At 58.6% G+C, this 17845-nt stretch overlaps 1 protein-coding gene across 2 annotated transcripts in view; it reads right to left on the minus strand.

Annotated features, from left to right (window-relative positions):
* LOC139767393 (lachesin-like) overlaps positions 1–17845 on the minus strand; it is a 363934-nt gene that overhangs the window by 69062 nt on the left and 277027 nt on the right. For both annotated transcript variants that reach the window (XM_071696730.1, XM_071696729.1), the window contains one exon: positions 14362–14569. In XM_071696730.1, coding sequence (XP_071552831.1) covers positions 14362–14569 — 208 coding nt within the window. The remainder of the gene's footprint in view (positions 1–14361; positions 14570–17845) is intronic.

A 17845-nucleotide genomic window follows, 5' to 3' on the forward strand; every position in this document is an offset into this window, starting at 1 on the left:
CAGCAGTGGTAGAGGAAGATGGTCCGGTACAGCAGTGGTAGTGAGGAAGATGGCCCGTACAGCAGTGGTAGAGGATGATGGTCCGTACAGCAGTGGTAGAGGAAATGGTCCAGTACAGCAGTGGTAGTGAGGAAGATGGTCCAGTACAGCAGTGGTAGTGAGGAAGATGGTCCTGTACAGCATGGTAGTGAGGAAGATGGTCCAGTACAGCAGTGGTAGTGAGGAAGATGTCCGGTACAGCAGTGGTAGTGAGGAAGATGGCCGGTACAGCATGGTAGAGAGAAGATGGGTCCGGTAGCAGCAGTGGTAGTGAGGAAGATGTCCCGGGACAGCAGTGGTAGTGAGGAAGATGGTCCGGTACAGCAGTGGTAGTGAGGAGATGGTCCCGGTACAGCAGTGGTAGTGAGAAGATGGCCCGGTACACAGCAATGTAGTGAGGAAGATGGTCAGTACAGCATGGTAGTGGAGGAAGATGGCCCGGTACAGCATTGGTAGAGGAAGATGGTCCGGTACAGCAGTGGTAGTGAGGAAGATGGTCCGGTACAGCAGTGGTAGTGAGGAAGATGTCCGGTACAGCAGTGGTAGTGAGGAAGATGGCCGGTACAGCAGTGGTAGTGAGGAAGATGGCCCGGTACAGCAGTGGTAGTGAGGAAGATGGTCCGTACAGCAGTGGTAGTGAGGAAGATGTCCGGTACAGCAGTGGTATGAGGAAGATGGTCCGGTACAGCAGTGGTAGTGAGGAAGATGGCCGGTACAGCAGTGGTAGTGAGGAGATGGTCCGGTACAGCAGTGGTAGAGCGGTCAAAGCAGTGGTAGAGGAAGGATGGCCCGGTACAGCAGTGAGTAGTGAGGAAGATGGTCCGGTACAGCAGTGGTAGAGGAAGATGGTCCGGTACAGCAGTGGTAGTGAGGAAGATGGTCCGGTACAGCAGTGGTAGTGAGGAAGATGGTCCAGTACAGCAGTGGTAGAGGAAGATGGTCCGGTACAGCAGTGGTAGTGAGGAAGATGGTCCGGTACAGCAGTGGTAGTGAGGAAGATGGCCCGGTACAGCAATGGTAGTGAGGAAGATGGCCCGGTACAGCAGTGGTAGTGAGGAAGATGGCCCGGTACAGCAGTGGTAGAGGAAGATGGTCCGGTACAGCAGTGGTAGTGAGGAAGATAGTCCGGTACAGCAGTGGTAGAGGAAGATGGTCCGGTACAGCAGTGGTAGTGAGGAAGATGGTCCAGTACAGCAGTGGTAGTGAGGAAGATGGTCCGGTACAGCAGTGGTAGTGAGGAAGATGGTCCGGTACAGCAGTGGTAGTGAGCATAACCGGCTGGAGGAAAGATATCAGGGAAGGATCACAAGACAAATGGTCGATGTAAGGAGAGAATGTTTGGCTTCTGTATCTGACATCACATGCTCCACCCGCTCATCCTCCAAATGAATAGAACAACCAACAATTTCATCTTACTGGAGTCTCATGGCTGCAGGAGAACCTGGTCCACTACCTGCCTCCACCATGATGGCTGCAGGAGAACCTGGTCCACTACCTGCCTCCACCATGATGGCTGCAGGAGAACCTGGTCCACTACCTGCCTCCACCATGATGGCTGCAGGAGAACCTGGACCACTACCTGCCTCCACCATGATGGCTGCAGGAGAACCTGGTCCACTACCTGCCTCCATCATGATGGCTGCAGGAGAACCTGGTCCACTACCTGCCTCCACCATGATGGCTGCAGAACCTGGACCACTACCTGCCTCCACCATGATGGCTGCAGGAGAACCTGGTCCACTACCTGCCTCCACCATGATGGCTGCAGGAGAACCTGGTCCACTACCTGCCTCCATCATGATGGCTGCAGGAGAACCTGCTCCACTACCTGCCTCCATCATGATGGCTGCAGGAGAACCTGGTCCACTACCTGCCTCCACCATGATGGCTGCAGGAGAACCTGGTCCACTACCTGCCTCCACCATGATGGCTGCAGGAGAACCTGCTCCACTACCTGCCTCCATCATGATGGCTGCAGAACCTGGACCACTACCTGCCTCCACCATGATGGCTGCAGGAGAACCTGGTCCACTACCTGCCTCCACCATGATGGCTGCAGGAGAACCTACTCCACTACCTGCCTCCATCATGATGGCTGCAGAACCTGGACCACTACCTGCCTCCACCATGATGGCTGCAGGAGAACCTGCTCCACTACCTGCCTCCCCCATGATGGCTGCAGGAGAACCTGGTCCACTACCTGCCTCCATCATGATGGCTGCAGAACCTGGACCACTACCTGCCTCCACCATGATGGCTGCAGGAGAACCTGGTCCACTACCTGCCTCCACCATGATGGCTGCAGGAGAACCTGGTCCACTACCTGCCTCCACCATGATGGCTGCAGGAGAACCTGGACCACTACCTGCCTCCACCATGATGGCTGCAGGAGAACCTGGTCCACTACCTGCCTCCACCATGATGGCTGCAGGAGAACCTGCTCCACTACCTGCCTCCACCATGATGGTTGCAGGAGAACCTGCTCCACTACCTGCCTCCACCATGATGGCTGCAGGAGAACCTACTCCACTACCTGCCTCCACCATGATGGCTGCAGGAGAACCTGGTCCAATACATACCTCCACCATGATGGCTGCAGGAGAACCTGGTCCACTACCTGCCTCCACCATGATGGCTGCAGGAGAACCTGGTCCACTACCTGCCTCCACCATGATGGCTGCAGGAGAACCTGCTCCACTACCTGCCTCCCCCATGATGGCTGCAGGAGAACCTGGTCCACTACCTGCCTCCACCATGATGGCTGCAGGAGAACCTGGTCCACTACCTACCTCCACCATGATGGCTGCAGGAGAACCTGGTCCACTACATACCTCCACCATGATGGCTGCAGGAGAACCTGGTCCACTACCTGCCTCCATCATGATGGCCGCAAGAGAACCTGGACCACTACCTGCCTCCACCATGATGGCTGCAGGAGAACCTGGTCCACTACCTACCTCCACCATGATGGCTGCACGAGAACCTGGTCCACTACCTGCCTCCACCATGATGGCTGCAGGAGAACCTGGTCCACTACCTGCCTCCACCATGATGGCTGCAGGAGAACCTGGTCCACTACCTGCCTCCACCATGATGGCTGCAGGAGAACCTGGTCCACTACCTGCCTCCATCATGATGGCCGCAAGAGAACCTGGTCCACTACATACCTCCACCATGAGGGCTGCAGGAGAACCTGGTCCACTACCTGCCTCCACCATTATGGCTGCAGGAGAACCTGGTCCACTACCTGCCTCCACCATGATGGCTGCAGGAGAACCTGGTCCACTACCTACCTCCCCCATGATGGCTGCAGGAGAACCTGGTCCACTACCTGCCTCCACCATGATGGCTGCAGGAGAACCTGGTCCACTACCTACCTCCACCATTATGGCTGCAGGAGAACCTGGTCCACTACCTGCCTCCATCATGATGGCTGCAGGAGAACCTGGTCCACTACCTGCCTCCACCATGATGGCTGCAGGAGAACCTGGTCCACTACCTGCCTCCACCATGATGGCTGCAGGAGAACCTGGTCCACTACCTACCTCCACCATGATGGCTGCAGGAGAACCTGGTCCACTACCTGCCTCCATCATGATGGCCGCAAGAGAACCTGGTCCACTACATACCTCCACCATGAGGGCTGCAGGAGAACCTGGTCCACTACCTGCCTCCACCATTATGGCTGCAGGAGAACCTGGTCCACTACCTGCCTCCACCATGATGGCTGCAGGAGAACCTGGTCCACTACCTACCTCCCCCATGATGGCTGCAGGAGAACCTGGTCCACTACCTGCCTCCACCATGATGGCTGCAGGAGAACCTGGTCCACTACCTACCTCCACCATTATGGCTGCAGGAGAACCTGGTCCACTACCTGCCTCCATCATGATGGCTGCAGGAGAACCTGGTCCACTACCTGCCTCCACCATGATGGCTGCAGGAGAACCTGGTCCACTACCTGCCTCCACCATGATGGCTGCAGGAGAACCTGGTCCACTACCTACCTCCACCATGATGGCTGCAGGAGAACCTGGTCCACTACCTGCCTCCACCATGATGGCTGCAGGAGAACCTGGTTACCTGCCCTCATACTAGGGATAGGATGTGGCTGATTATGGAGGTACATGAAGGTGTGGCCCTACGTGGGTAGAGGAGAGCACACAGAGGGTACCAACAGAAGGCTGAGGAGGCCGTTACATAGCCCCCTCGGCAAGGTGACCAATGGATTTCCTGACCTGGGGCCTTCCTACCACCACCCCTGACCTGGAGGTGCCTTCCTACCACCACCCCTGACCTGGGCGCCTTCTACCACCACCCCTGACCTGGGGCGCCTTCCTACCACCACCCCTGACCTGGGTAGCTTTCCTACCACCACCCCTGACCTGGGGCGCCTTCCTACCACCACCCCTGACCTGGAGCGCCTTCCTACCACCACCCCTGAACTGGGGCGCCTTCCTACCACCACCACTGACCTGGGAGCTTCCTTCCACCACCCCTGACCTGGGGCGCCTTCCTACCACCACCCCTGACCTGGGGCCTTCCTACCACCACCCTGACCTGGGGCCTTCCTACCACCACCCCTGACCTGGGGCGCCTTCCTACCACCACACCCTGACCTGGGCGCCTTCCTACACCACCCCTGACCTGGGCGCCTTCCTACCACCACCCCTGACCTGGGGCGCCTTCCTACCCCACCCTGACCTGGGCGCTTCCTACCACCACCCCTGACCTGGGGACTTCCTACCACCACCCTGACCTGGGCGCCTTCCTACCACCACCCTGACCTGGGGGCTTCCTACCACCACCCCTGACCTGGGCGCCTCCTAACACCACCCCTGACCTGGGGCGCCTTCCTACCACCACCCCTGACCTGGGGCGCCTTCCTACCACCAACCCTGACCTGGGCGCCTTCCTACCACCACCCCTGACCTGGGCGCCTTCCTACCACCACCCCTGACCTGGGGCGCCTTCCACACCACCCTGACCTGGGGCTTCCTACCACACCCTGACCTGGGCGCCTTCCTACACCACCCCTGACCTGGGGCGCTTCCACCACCCATACCCTGACCTGGGGCGCCTTCCTAACCACCACCCCTGACCTGGAGCGCCTTCCTACCACCACCCCTGACCTGGGCGCCTTCCTACCACCCCCTGACCTGGGGCGCCTTCCTACCACCACCCCTGACCTGGGGCGCCTTCCTAACACCACCCCTGACCTGGGGCGCCTTCCTACCACCATCCCTGACCTGGGGCGCCTTCCTAACACCACCCCTGACCTGGAGCGCCTTCCTACCACCACCCCTGACCTGGGGCGCCTTCCTACCACCACCCCTGACCTGGAGCGCCTTCCTACCACCACCCCTGACCTGGGGCGTCTTCCTACCACCACTCCTGACCTGGAGCGCCTTCCTACCACCACCCCTGACCTGGGGCGCCTTCCTACCACCACCCCTGACCTGGAGCGCCTTCCTACCACCACCCCTGACCTGGGGCGCCTTCCTACCACCACTCCTGACCTGGAGCGCCTTCCTACCACCACCCCTGACCTGGAGCGCCTTCCTACCACCACCCTGACCTGGAGCGCCTTCCTACCACCACCCCTGACCTGGAGCGCCTTCCTACCACCACCCCTGACCTGGGGAGCGCCTTCCTGAGCCTCTACCACCACCCCTGACCTGGGGCGCCTTCCTACCACCACCCCTGACCTGGGTAGCTTTCCTACCACCACCCCTGACCTGGAGCGCCTTCCTACCACCACCCCTGACCTGGGGCGCCTTCCTACCACCACCCCTGACCTGGAGCGCCTTCCTACCACCACCCCTGACCTGGGGCGCCTTCCTACCACCACCCCTGACCTGGGTAGCTTTCCTACCACCACCCCTGACCTGGGGCGCCTTCCTACCACCTTCCCTAATGTGTCTAGGTGGGAGAGACCAGTTTTGTGGCAAGGGTAGGATTGTCTCCCTTACCCATAACACTGGTGTCTCTCTCTTATCTCCTCCTCTGGTACTCTCTCTCTCTCTCTCTCTCTCTCTCTCTCATGTGTGGGAGACACACACTGTGGGAGGGGCCTCTCCTCCCCACAAGGTTGGCGGCCTCAATGCATCGCCACAAAGGTATGCAAATTGCTCAAAGTGGGGCGGGGGGGGGGGGGGCTGGCTGGGCCTGGGGGCAGGGAGAGCCGGGGGTAGGCTGGGCCTGGGGGCAGGGGGAGCCGGGGGCTGGCTGGGCCTGGGGGGCAGGGGGAGCCGGGGGTAGGCTGGGCCTGGGGGCAGGGGGAGCCGGGGGCTGGCTGGGTCTGGGGGCAGGGGGAGCCGGGGGTAGGCTGGGCCTGGGGGGAGGGGGAGCCGGGGGCTGGCTGGGTCTGGGGGCAGGGGGAGCCGGGGGTAGGCTGGGCCTGGGGGTAGGGGGAGCCGGGGGCTGGCTGGGCCTGGGGGCAGGGGGAGCCGGGGGTAGGCTGGGCCTGGGGGGCAGGGGGAGCCGGGGGTAGGCTGGGCCTGGGGGCAGGGGGAGCCGGGGGCTGGCTGGGCCTGGGGGCAGGGAGAGCCGGGGGTAGGCTGGGCCTGGGGCAGGGGGAGCCGGGGGCTGGCTGGGCCTGGGGGGCAGGGGGAGCCGGGGGTAGGCTGGGCCTGGGGGCAGGGGGAGCCGGGGGCTGGCTGGGTCTGGGGGCAGGGGGAGCCGGGGGTAGGCTGGGCCTGGGGGGAGGGGGAGCCGGGGGCTGGCTGGGTCTGGGGGCAGGGGGAGTCGGGGGTAGGCTGGGCCTGGGGGTAGGGGGAGCCGGGGGTAGGCTGGGCCTGGGGGCAGGGGGAGCCGGGGGCTGGCTGGGCCTGGGGGGCAGGGGGAGCCGGGGGTAGGCTGGGCCTGGGGGCAGGGGGAGCCGGGGGCTGGCTGGGTCTGGGGGCAGGGGGAGCCGGGGGCTGGCTGGGTCTGGGGGCAGGGGGAGCCGGGGGTAGGCTGGGCCTGGGGGTAGGGGGAGCCGGGGGCTGGCTGGGCCTGGGGGCAGGGGGAGCCGGGGGTAGGCTGGGCCTGGGGGGCAGGGGGAGCCGGGGGTAGGCTGGGCCTGGGGGCAGGGGGAGCCGGGGGCTGGCTGGGACTGGGGGCAGGGGGAGCCGGGGGAAGGCTGGGCCTGGGGGTAGGGGGAGCCGGGGGCTGGCTGGGCCTGGGGGGCAGGGGGAGCCGGGGGCTGGCTGGGCCTGGGGGGCAGGGGGAGCCGGGGGTAGGCTGGGCCTGGGGGCAGGGGGAGCCGGGGGCTGGCTGGGTCTGGGGGCAGGGGGAGCCGGGGGTAGGCTGGGCCTGGGGGTAGGGGGAGCCGGGGGCTGGCTGGGCCTGGGGGCAGGGGGAGCCGGGGGCTGGCTGGGCCTGGGGGGCAGGGGGAGCCGGGGGTAGGCTGGGCCTGGGGGGAGGGGGAGCCGGGGGCTGGCTGGGTCTGGGGGCAGGGGGAGCCGGGGGTAGGCTGGGCCTGGGGGGAGGGGGAGCCGGGGGCTGGCTGGGCCTGGGGGCAGGGAGAGCCGGGGGTAGGCTGGGCCTGGGGGCTGGCTGGGCCTGGGGGGCAGGGGGAGCCGGGGGTAGGCTGGGCCTGGGGGGGAGGGGGAGCCGGGGGCTGGCTGCGCTTGGGGGGAGGGGGAGCCGGGGGCTGGCTGCGCTTGGGGGGAGGGGGAGCCGGGGGCTGGCTGGGCCTGGGGGGCAGGGGGAGCCGGGGGTAGGCTGAGCCTGGGGGCAGGGGAAGAAGGGGGCTGGCTGGGCATGGGGGGCAGGGGGAGCCGGGGGCTGGCTGGGCCTTGGGGAGGGGGAGCCGGGGGCTGGCTGGGCCTGGGGGGCAGGGGGAGCCGGGAGTAGGCTGGGCCTGGGGGGCAGGGGGAGCCGGGGTAGGCTGGGCCTGGGGCAGGGGGAGCCGGGGGTAGGCTGGGCCTGGGGGCAGAGGGAGCCGGGGGGCTGGCTGGGCCTGGGGGCAGGGGGAGCCGGGGGCTGGCTGGGCCCTGGGCAGGGGAGCCGGGGGCTTGATTGGCCTGGGGGGCAGGGAGAGCCGGGGGTAGGCTGGGCCTGGGTGGAGGGGAGCCAGGGGCTGGCTGGGCCTGGGGGGCAGGGGGAGCTGGGGGCTGGCTGGGCCTGGGGGCAGGGGGAGCCGGGGGCTGGCTGGGCCTGGGGGGAGGGGGAGCCGGGGGCTGGCTGGGCTTTGGGGCAGGGGGAGCCGGGAGTAGGCTGGGCCTGGGTGGAGGGGGAGCCAGGGGCTGGCTGGGCCTGGGGGGCAGGGGGAGCTGGGGGCTGGCTGGGCCTGGGGGCAGGGGGAGCCGGGGGCTTGATTGGCCTGGGGCAGGGGGAGCCGGGGGTAGGCTGGGCCTGGGGGACGAGGGAGCCGGGGGCTGGCTGGTCCTGGGGGGAGGGGGAGCGGGGGTAGGCTGGGCCTGGGGGAAGGGGAGCCGGGGGCTGCCTGGGCCTGGGGGGAGGGGGAGCCGGAGGGCTGGCTGGGCCTCGGGGCAGGGGGAGCCGGGGGCTGCCTGGGCCTGGGGGGCAGGGGGGAGCTGGGGGCTGGCTGGGGCCTGAGGGCAGGGGGGAGCCGGGGGCTAGGCTGGGCCTGGGGAGCCGGGGTAGGCTGGGCCTGGGGGAGCCGGGGGTAGGCTGGGCCTGGGGGAGCCGTGGGTAGGCTGGGCCTGGGGGAGCCGTGGGTAGGCTGGGCCTGGGGGAGCCGTGGGTAGGGCTGGGCCTGGGGGAGCCGGGGGGTAGGCTGGGCCTGGGGGAGCCGGGGGTAGGCTGGGCCTGGGGGAGCCGGGGGTAGGCTGGGCCTGGGGGAGCCGTGGGTAGGCTGGGCCTGGGGGAGCCGTGGGTAGGCTGGGCCTGGGGGAGCCGTGGGTAGGCTGGGCCTGGGGGAGCCGTGGGTAGGCTGGGCCTGGGGGAGCCGGGGGTAGGCTGGGCCTGGGGGAGCCGGGGGTAGGTTGGGCCTGGGGGAGCCGTGGGTAGGCTGGTCCTGGGGGAGCCGTGGGTAGGCTGGGCCTGGGGGAGCCGTGGGTAGGTTGGGCCTGGGGGAGCCGTGGGTAGGCTGGGCCTGGGGGAGCCGGGGGTAGGCTGGGCCTGGGGGAGCCGTGGGTAGGCTGGTCCTGGGGGAGCCTGGGGTGGACTGGGACATTGCCTCACAACAAATCAGATTGTGTCTCCAGATACTATTTTTCTTTTTTTCTTTTTCTTTGTCAGATGGTAAAGTGAAGCTGGCCAGACCCGGTACAACTGCTCCTGGCATCCTGCAACACAACAGCCGGGGTAATCCTACTGCTGCTGCTGCAACACAACAGCCTGGGTAATCCTACTGCCTGCTGCAACACAACAGCCGGGGTAATCCTGCTGCTGCTGCAACACAACAGCCTGGGCAATCCTACTGCTGCTGCAACACAACAGCCTGGGTAATCCTACTGCTGCTGCTGCAACACAACAGCCGGGGTAATCCTACTGCTGCTGCTGCAACACAACAGCCTGGGTAATCCTACTGCTGCTGCAACACAACAGCCGGGGTAATCCTGCTGCTGCTGCAACACAACAGCCTGGGCAATCCTACTGCTGCTGCAACACAACAGCCTGGGTAATCCTACTGCTGCTGCAACACAACAGCCTGGGTAATCCTGCTGCTGCTGCAACACAACAGCCTGGGCAATCCTACTGCTGCTGCAACACAACAGCCGGGGTAATCCTACTGCTGCTGCAACACAACAGCCTGGGTAATCCTACTGCTGCTGCAACACAACAGCCAGGGTAATCCTGCTGCTGCTGCAACACAACAGCCTGGGTAATCCTACTGCTGCTGCAACACAACAGCCGGGGTAACCCTTCTGCTGCTGCAACACAACAGCCTGGGCAATCCTACTGCTGCTGCAACACAACAGCCTGGGTAATCCTACTGCTGCTGCAACACAACAGCCAGGGTAATCCTGCTGCTGCTGCAACACAACAGCCGGGGTAATCCTGCTGCTGCTGCAACACAACAGCCTGGGCAATCCTACTGCTTCTGCAACACAACAGCCGGGGTAATCCTACTGCTGCTGCTGCTGCTGCAACACAACAGCCGGGGTAATCCTACTGCTGCTGCAACACAACAGCCTGGGTAATCCTGCTGCTGCTGCAACACAACAGCCTGGGTAATCCTACTGCTGCTGCAACACAACAGCCGGGGTAATCCTGCTGCTGCTGCAACACAACAGCCTGGGCAATCCTACTGCTGCTGCAACACAACAGCCGGGGTAATCCTGCTGCTGCTGCAACACAACAGCCTGGGCAATCCTACTGCTGCTGCAACACAACAGCCAGGGTAATCCTGCTGCTGCTGCAACACAACAGCCTGGGTAATCCTACTGCTGCTGCAACACAACAGCCGGGGTAATCCTGCTGCTGCTGCAACACAACAGCCTGGGCAATCCTACTGCTGCTGCAACACAACAGCCTGGGTAATCCTACTGCTGCTGCAACACAACAGCCAGGGTAATCCTGCTGCTGCTGCAACACAACAGCCGGGGTAATCCTGCTGCTGCTGCAACACAACAGCCTGGGCAATCCTACTGCTGCTGCAACACAACAGCCTGGGCAATCCTACTGCTGCTGCAACACAACAGCCTGGGTAATCCTACTGCTGCTGCAACACAACAGCCTGGGTAATCCTGCTGCTGCTGCAACACAACAGCCAGGTTAATCCTGCTGCTGCTGCAACACAACAGCCGGGGTAATCCTACTGCTGCTGCAACACAACAGACGGGGTAATCCTGCTGCTGCTGCAACACAACAGCCGGGGTAATCCTGCTGCTGCTGCAACACAACAGCCTGGGTAATCCTACTGCTGCTGCAACACAACAGCCTGGGTAATCCTACTGCTGCTGCTGCAACACAACAGCCGGGGTAATCCTACTGCTGCTGCAACACAACAGCCTGGGTAATCCTACTGCTTCTGCAACACAACAGCCAGGGTAATCCTGCTGCTGCTGCAACACAACAGCCTGGGTAATCCTACTGCTGCTGCAACACAACAGCCAGGGTAATCCTGCTGCTGCTGCAACACAGCAGCCGGGGTAATCCTGCTGCTGCTGCAACACAACAGCCTGGGTAATCCTACTGCTGCTGCAACACAACAGCCTGGGTAATCCTACTGCTGCTGCTGCAACACAACAGCCTGGGTAATCCTGCTGCTGCTGCAACACAACTGCCTTGGTAATCCTGCTGCTGCAACACAACAGCCTAGGTAATCCTGCTGCTGCTGCAACACAACTGCCTTGGTAATCCTGCTGCTGCAACACAACAGCCTGGGTAATCCTGCTGCTGTGCAACACAACTGCCTTGGTAATCCTACTGCTGCAACACAACAGCCTGGGTAATCCTGCTGCTGCTGCAACACAACAGCCTGGGTAATCCTGCTGCTGCTGCAACACAACAGCCAGGGTAATCCTGCTGCTGCTGCAACACAACAGCCTGAGTAATCCTGCTGCTGCTTCAACACAACAGCCGGGGTAATCCTGCTGCTGCTGCAACACAACAGCCTGGGTAATCCTGCTGCTGCTGCAACACAACAGCCTGGGTAATCCTACTGCTGCTGCAACACAACAGCCTGGGTAATCCTACTGCTGGATGCAACACAACAGCCTGGGTAATCCTACTGCTGCTGCATCACAACAGCCTGGGTAATCCTACTGCTGCTGCAACACAACAGCCTGGGTAATCCTACTGCTGCTGCAACACAACAGCCAGGGTAATCCTACTGCTGCTGCAACACAACAGCCTAGGTAATCCTGCTGCTGCTGCAACACAACAGCCTGGGTAATCCTGCTGCTGCTGCAACACAACTGCCTTGGTAATCCTGCTGCTGCAACACAACAGCCTAGGTAATCCTGCTGCTGCTGCAACACAACTGCCTTGGTAATCCTGCTGCTGCAACACAACAGCCTAGGTAATCCTGCTGCTGCTGCAACACAACAGCCTGGGTAATCCTGCTGCTGCTGCAACACAACTTCCTTGGTAATCCTGCTGCTGCTGCAACACAACAGCCTAGGTAATCCTGCTGCTGCTGCAACACAACTGCCTTGGTAATCCTGCTGCTGCAACACAACAGCCTAGGTAATCCTGCTGCTGCTGCAACACAACTGCCTTGGTAATCCTACTGCTGCAACACAACAGCCTAGGTAATCCTGCTGCTGCTGCAACACAACTGCCTTGGTAATCCTACTGCTGCAACACAACAGCCTGGGTAATCCTGCTGTTGCTGCAACACAACTGCCTTGGTAATCCTGCTACTGCTGCAACACAACTGCCTTGGTAATCCTACTGCTGCAACACAACAGCCTGGGTAATCCTGCTACTGCTGCAACACAACTGCCTTGGTAATCCTACTGCTGCAACACAACAGCCTGGGTAATCCTGCTACTGCTGCAACACAACTGCCTTGGTAATCCTACTGCTGCAACACAACAGCCTGGGTAATCCTGCTACTGCTGCAACACAACTGCCTTGGTAATCCTACTGCTGCAACACAACAGCCTGGGTAATCCTGCTACTGCTGCAACACAACTGCCTTGGTAATCCTACTGCTGCAACACAACAGCCTGGGTAATCCTGCTGCTGCTGCAACACAACAGCCTTGGTAATCCTGCTACTGCTGCAACACAACAGCCTGAGTAATCCTGCTACTGCTGCAACACAACTGCCTTGGTAATCCTACTGCTGCAACACAACAGCCTGGGTAATCCTGCTACTGCTGCAACACAACTGCCTTGGTAATCCTACTGCTGCAACACAACAGCCTGGGTAATCCTGCTGCTGCTGCAACACAACAGCCTTGGTAATCCTGCTACTGCTGCAACACAACAGCCTGAGTAATCCTGCTACTGCTGCAACACAACTGCCTTGGTAATCCTACTGCTGCAACACAACAGCCTGGGTAATCCTGCTACTGCTGCAACACAACTGCCTTGGTAATCCTACTGCTGCAACACAACACCCTGGGTAATCCTGCTGCTGCTGCAACACAACAGCCTTGGTAATCCTGCTGCTGCTGCAACACAACAGCCTGGGTAATCCTGCTGCTGCTGATGCTGCATCACAAGACAAATCGTCTTTTGCATGTTGCATCGTGAGCCAGTAAAGGGGGGGGGGGAGGGTGATGACGCAGGCCTCTCCCTGGTTATCCTCTCCCTCTGCCACGTCGACCTCTTCCTCTCCCTGATATGGCAACCAACAAGTGATGACGTACACCTCGTACGGCAACCAACAGATACATGATATACGCCTGGTATGGCAAACAGACGTACAAGTAATCTTGGTATGGCAACGAACAAGTGATACATGTACACCTGATATGGCAACCAACAGTGATAAATGATGTACAACTGGTATGGCAAACAACAGAAGTACATAAAATCTTGGTGTGGCAAGCGACAGCAAAAAGATGCATGTTAAACTCCTGGTACGGCAACCATCAAGAGAAGTACATAATGATATGCTGATAATGGCAACCAGCAACAAAGATACACGCTAATGTAAACCCGGTATGGCAACTATCATGATACATGATAATGTACTCTTGGTATGGCAACTATCAACAGAAAGATACATGATAATGTACTGGTATGGCATCTATCAACAGATATACCAGATATACATGATAATGTACTCCTGGTATGGCAAGTATCAACAGATATTCATGATAATGTACTCCTGGTATGGCAAGTATCAACAGATATTCATGATAATGTACTCCTGGTATGGCAGGTATCAACAGATATTCATGATAATGTACTCCTGGTATGGCAAGTATCAACAGATATTCATGATAATGTACTCCTGGTATGGCAAGTATCAACAGATATACATGATAATGTACTGGCATGGCAACTATCAACAGATAAACATGATAATGTACTCCTGGTATGGCAGATACATGATAATGTACTGGTATGGCATCTATCAACAGAACGATACATGATAATGTACTCCTGGTACGGTAATCATCAACAAAGTTACATGATAATGTACTGGTATGGCAACTATCAACAGAAAGATACATGATAATGTACTCCTGGTATGGCAACTATCAACAGAAAGATACATGATAATGTACTACTGGTATGGCAACTATCAAAAGAAACATAAATGATAATGTACTGGTATGGCAATTATCAAAAGAAAGATACATGATAATGTACTGGTATGGCAACTATCAATAGACACATGATAATGTACTCGTGGTATGGCAACTATGAACAGATACATGATAATGTACTCCTGGTATGGCAACTATCAACAGAAAGATATATGATTATATTCTCCTGGTATGGCAACCCCAACTAGAGAACTCACCGACTACCTGAAGGTATCCAGTCTGGCTGATCATGGGGGCAGTATTGACCTGACACATGTAATGACCTCTGTCCTCCTCCATGACCCTGGTGACGTGCAGCGTCCACGTCTTGTGGGAATCATGCGTCACGGTGAAGCGAGGCTGACGTGTGATGACGTGGTTGTGGATGGACACGATCATCTGTCGGTCCAGGTGGATCCACGCTACCTGTGAACATGGTACTCTACTGTACTGGGCAGGGCAGCATAGGGTGAACATGATACTCTACTGTACTGGGCAGGGCAGCATAGGGTGAACATGGTACTCTACTGTACTGGGCAGGGCAGCATAGGGTGAACATGGTACTCTACTGTACTGGGCAGGGCAGCATAGGGTGAACATGGTACTCTACTGTACTGGGCAGGGCAGCACAGGGTGAACATGGTACTCTACTGTACTGGGCAGGGCAGCATAGGGTGAACATGGTACTCTACTGTACTGGGCAGGGCAGCATAGGGTGTACATGGTACTCTACTGTACTGGGCAGGGCAGCACAGGGTGAACATGGTACTCTACTGTACTGGGCAGGGCAGCATAGGGTGAACATGATACTCTACTGTACTGGGCAGGGCAGCACAGGGTGAACATGGTACTCTACTGTACTGGGCAGGGCAGCATAGGGTGAACATGATACTCTACTGTACTGGGCAGGGCAGCACAGGGTGAACATGGTACTCTACTGTACTGGGCAGGGCAGCATAGGGTGAACATGGTACTCTACTGTACTGGGCAGGGCAGCATAGGGTGAACATGGTACTCTACTGGGCAGGGCAGCATAGGGTGTACATGGTACTCTACTGTACTGGGCAGGGCAGCATAGGGTGAACATGGTACTCTACTGTACTGGGCAGGGCAGCATAGGGTGAACATGGTACTCTACTGTACTGGGCAGGGCAGCATAGGGTGTACATGGTACTCTACTGTACTGGGCAGGGCAGCATAGGGTGAACATGGTACTCTACTGTAATGGGCAGGACAGCATAGGGTGAACATGGTACTCTACTGTACTGGGCAGGGCAGCATAGGGTGAACATGGTACTCTACTGTACTGGGCAGGGCAGCATAGGGTGAACATGGTACTCTACTGTACTGGGCAGGGCAGCATAGGGTGTACATGGTACTCTACTGTACTGGGCAGGGCAGCATAGGGTGTACATGGTACTCTACTGTACTGGGCAGGGCAGCATAGGGTGAACATGGTACTCTACTGTAATGGGCAGGACAGCATAGGGTGTACATGGTACTCTACTGTACTGGGCAGGGCAGCATAGGGTGTACATGGTACTCTACTGTACTGGGCAGGGCAGCATAGGGTGTGCATGGTACTCTACTGTAATGGGCAGGGCAGCATAGGGTGAACATGGTACTCTACTGTAATGGGCAGGGCAGCATAGGGTGTACATGGTACTCTACTGTACTGGGCAGGGCAGCATAGGGTGTACATGGTACTCTACTGTACTGGGCAGGGCAGCATAGGGTGTACATGGTACTCTACTGTACTGGGCAGGGCAGCATAGGGTGTACATGGTACTCTACTGTACTGGGCAGGGCAGCATAGGGTGAACATGGTACTCTACTGTACTGGGCAGGGCAGCATAGGGTGAACATGGTACTCTACTGTACTGGGCAGGGCAGCATAGGGTGAACATGATACTCTACTGTAATGGGCAGGGCAGCATAGGGTGTACATGGTACTCTACTGTACTGGGCAGGGCAGCATAGGGTGAACATGGTACTCAACTGTAATGGGCAGGGCAGCATAGGGTATACATGGTACTCTACTGTACTGGGCAGGGCAGCATAGGGTGAACATGGTACTCTACTGTAATGGGCAGGGCAGCATAGGGTGAACATGGTACTCTACTGTACTGGGCAGGGCAGCATAGGGTGAACATGGTACTCTACTGTAATGGGCAGGGCAGCATAGGGTGTACATGGTACTCTACTGTACTGGGCAGGGCAGCATAGGGTGAACATGGTACTCTACTGTAATGGGCAGGGCAGCATAGGGTGAACATGGTACTCTACTGTAATGGGCAGGGCAGCATAGGGTGAACATGGTACTCTACTGTACTGGGCAGGGCAGCATAGGGTGAACATGGTACTCTACTGTACTGGGCAGGGCAGCATAGGGTGTACATGGTACTCTACTGTACTGGGCAGGGCAGCATAGGGTGAACATGGTACTCTACTATACTGGGCAGGGCAGCATAGGGTGAACATGGTACTCTACTGTACTGGGCAGGGCAGCATAGGGTGCACATGGTACTCTACTGTACTGGGCAGGGCAGCATAGGGTGAACATGGTACTCTACTGTACTGGGCAGGGCAGCATAGGGTGAACATGGTACTCTACTGTACTGGGCAGGGCAGCATAGGGTGAACATGGTACTCTACTGTACTGGGCAGGGCAGCATAGGGTGAACATGGTACTCTACTGTAATGGGCAGGGCAGCATAGGGTGTACATGGTACTCTACTGTACTGGGCAGGGCAGCATAGGGTGAACATGGTACTCTACTGGGCAGGGCAGCATAGGGTGTACATGGTACTCTACTGTACTGGGCAGGGCAGCATAGGGTGAACATGGTACTCTACTGTACTGGGCATGGCAGCATAGGGTGAACATGGTACTCTACTGTACTGGGCAGGGCAGCATAGGGTGAACATGGTACTCTACTGTACTGGGCAGGGCAGCATAGGGTGTACATGGTACTCTACTGTACTGGGCAGGGCAGCATTGGGTGAACATGGTACTCTACTGTACTGGGCAGGGCAGCATAGGGTGAACATGGTACTCTACTGTACTGGGCAGGGCAGCATAAGTTACAGATGGTACTCTACCGTACTGTGGAGTACAGCATAAGTTACAGATGATACTATACCGTACTGGGGAGTACAGCATAAGTTACAGATGGTACTCTACTGTACTGGGGAGTACAACATAAGTTACAGATGGTACTCTACTGTACTGGGGAGTACAGCATAAGTTACAGATGGTACTCTACTGTACTGGGGAGTACAGCATAAGTTACAGATGGTACTCTACTGTACTGGGGAGTACAGCATAAGTTACAGATGGTACTCTACTGTACTGGGGAGTACAGCATAAGTTACAGATGGTACTCTACTGTACTGGGGAGTACAGCATAAGTTACAGATGGTACTCTACTGTACTGGGGAGGGAAACGGGTTACAAATGTCTTTGTATAGTGAAGCTGGGAGGGTATCATGTGCACAAGTGTACTACACTTAATAGAACATTGTGATCACACTCCTCCCTCCCTGCCTCCCTGCCTGCCTCGGGATGAGCTACAGTTAACATTTCAAAGCTATTCCTCAAGTGTTAGAATCAACCCAACTTATCTTTTCAATAAAAATATTTCTACGTTTAGTCAATCACAATTAGATACAAAAGAAAAAAATAGTTTTCGGTCATAGTTAA

This window comes from Panulirus ornatus, chromosome 61 (assembly GCF_036320965.1).
Source record: "Panulirus ornatus isolate Po-2019 chromosome 61, ASM3632096v1, whole genome shotgun sequence".
In the NCBI taxonomy this organism is placed as follows: Eukaryota; Metazoa; Arthropoda; class Malacostraca; order Decapoda; family Palinuridae; genus Panulirus; species Panulirus ornatus.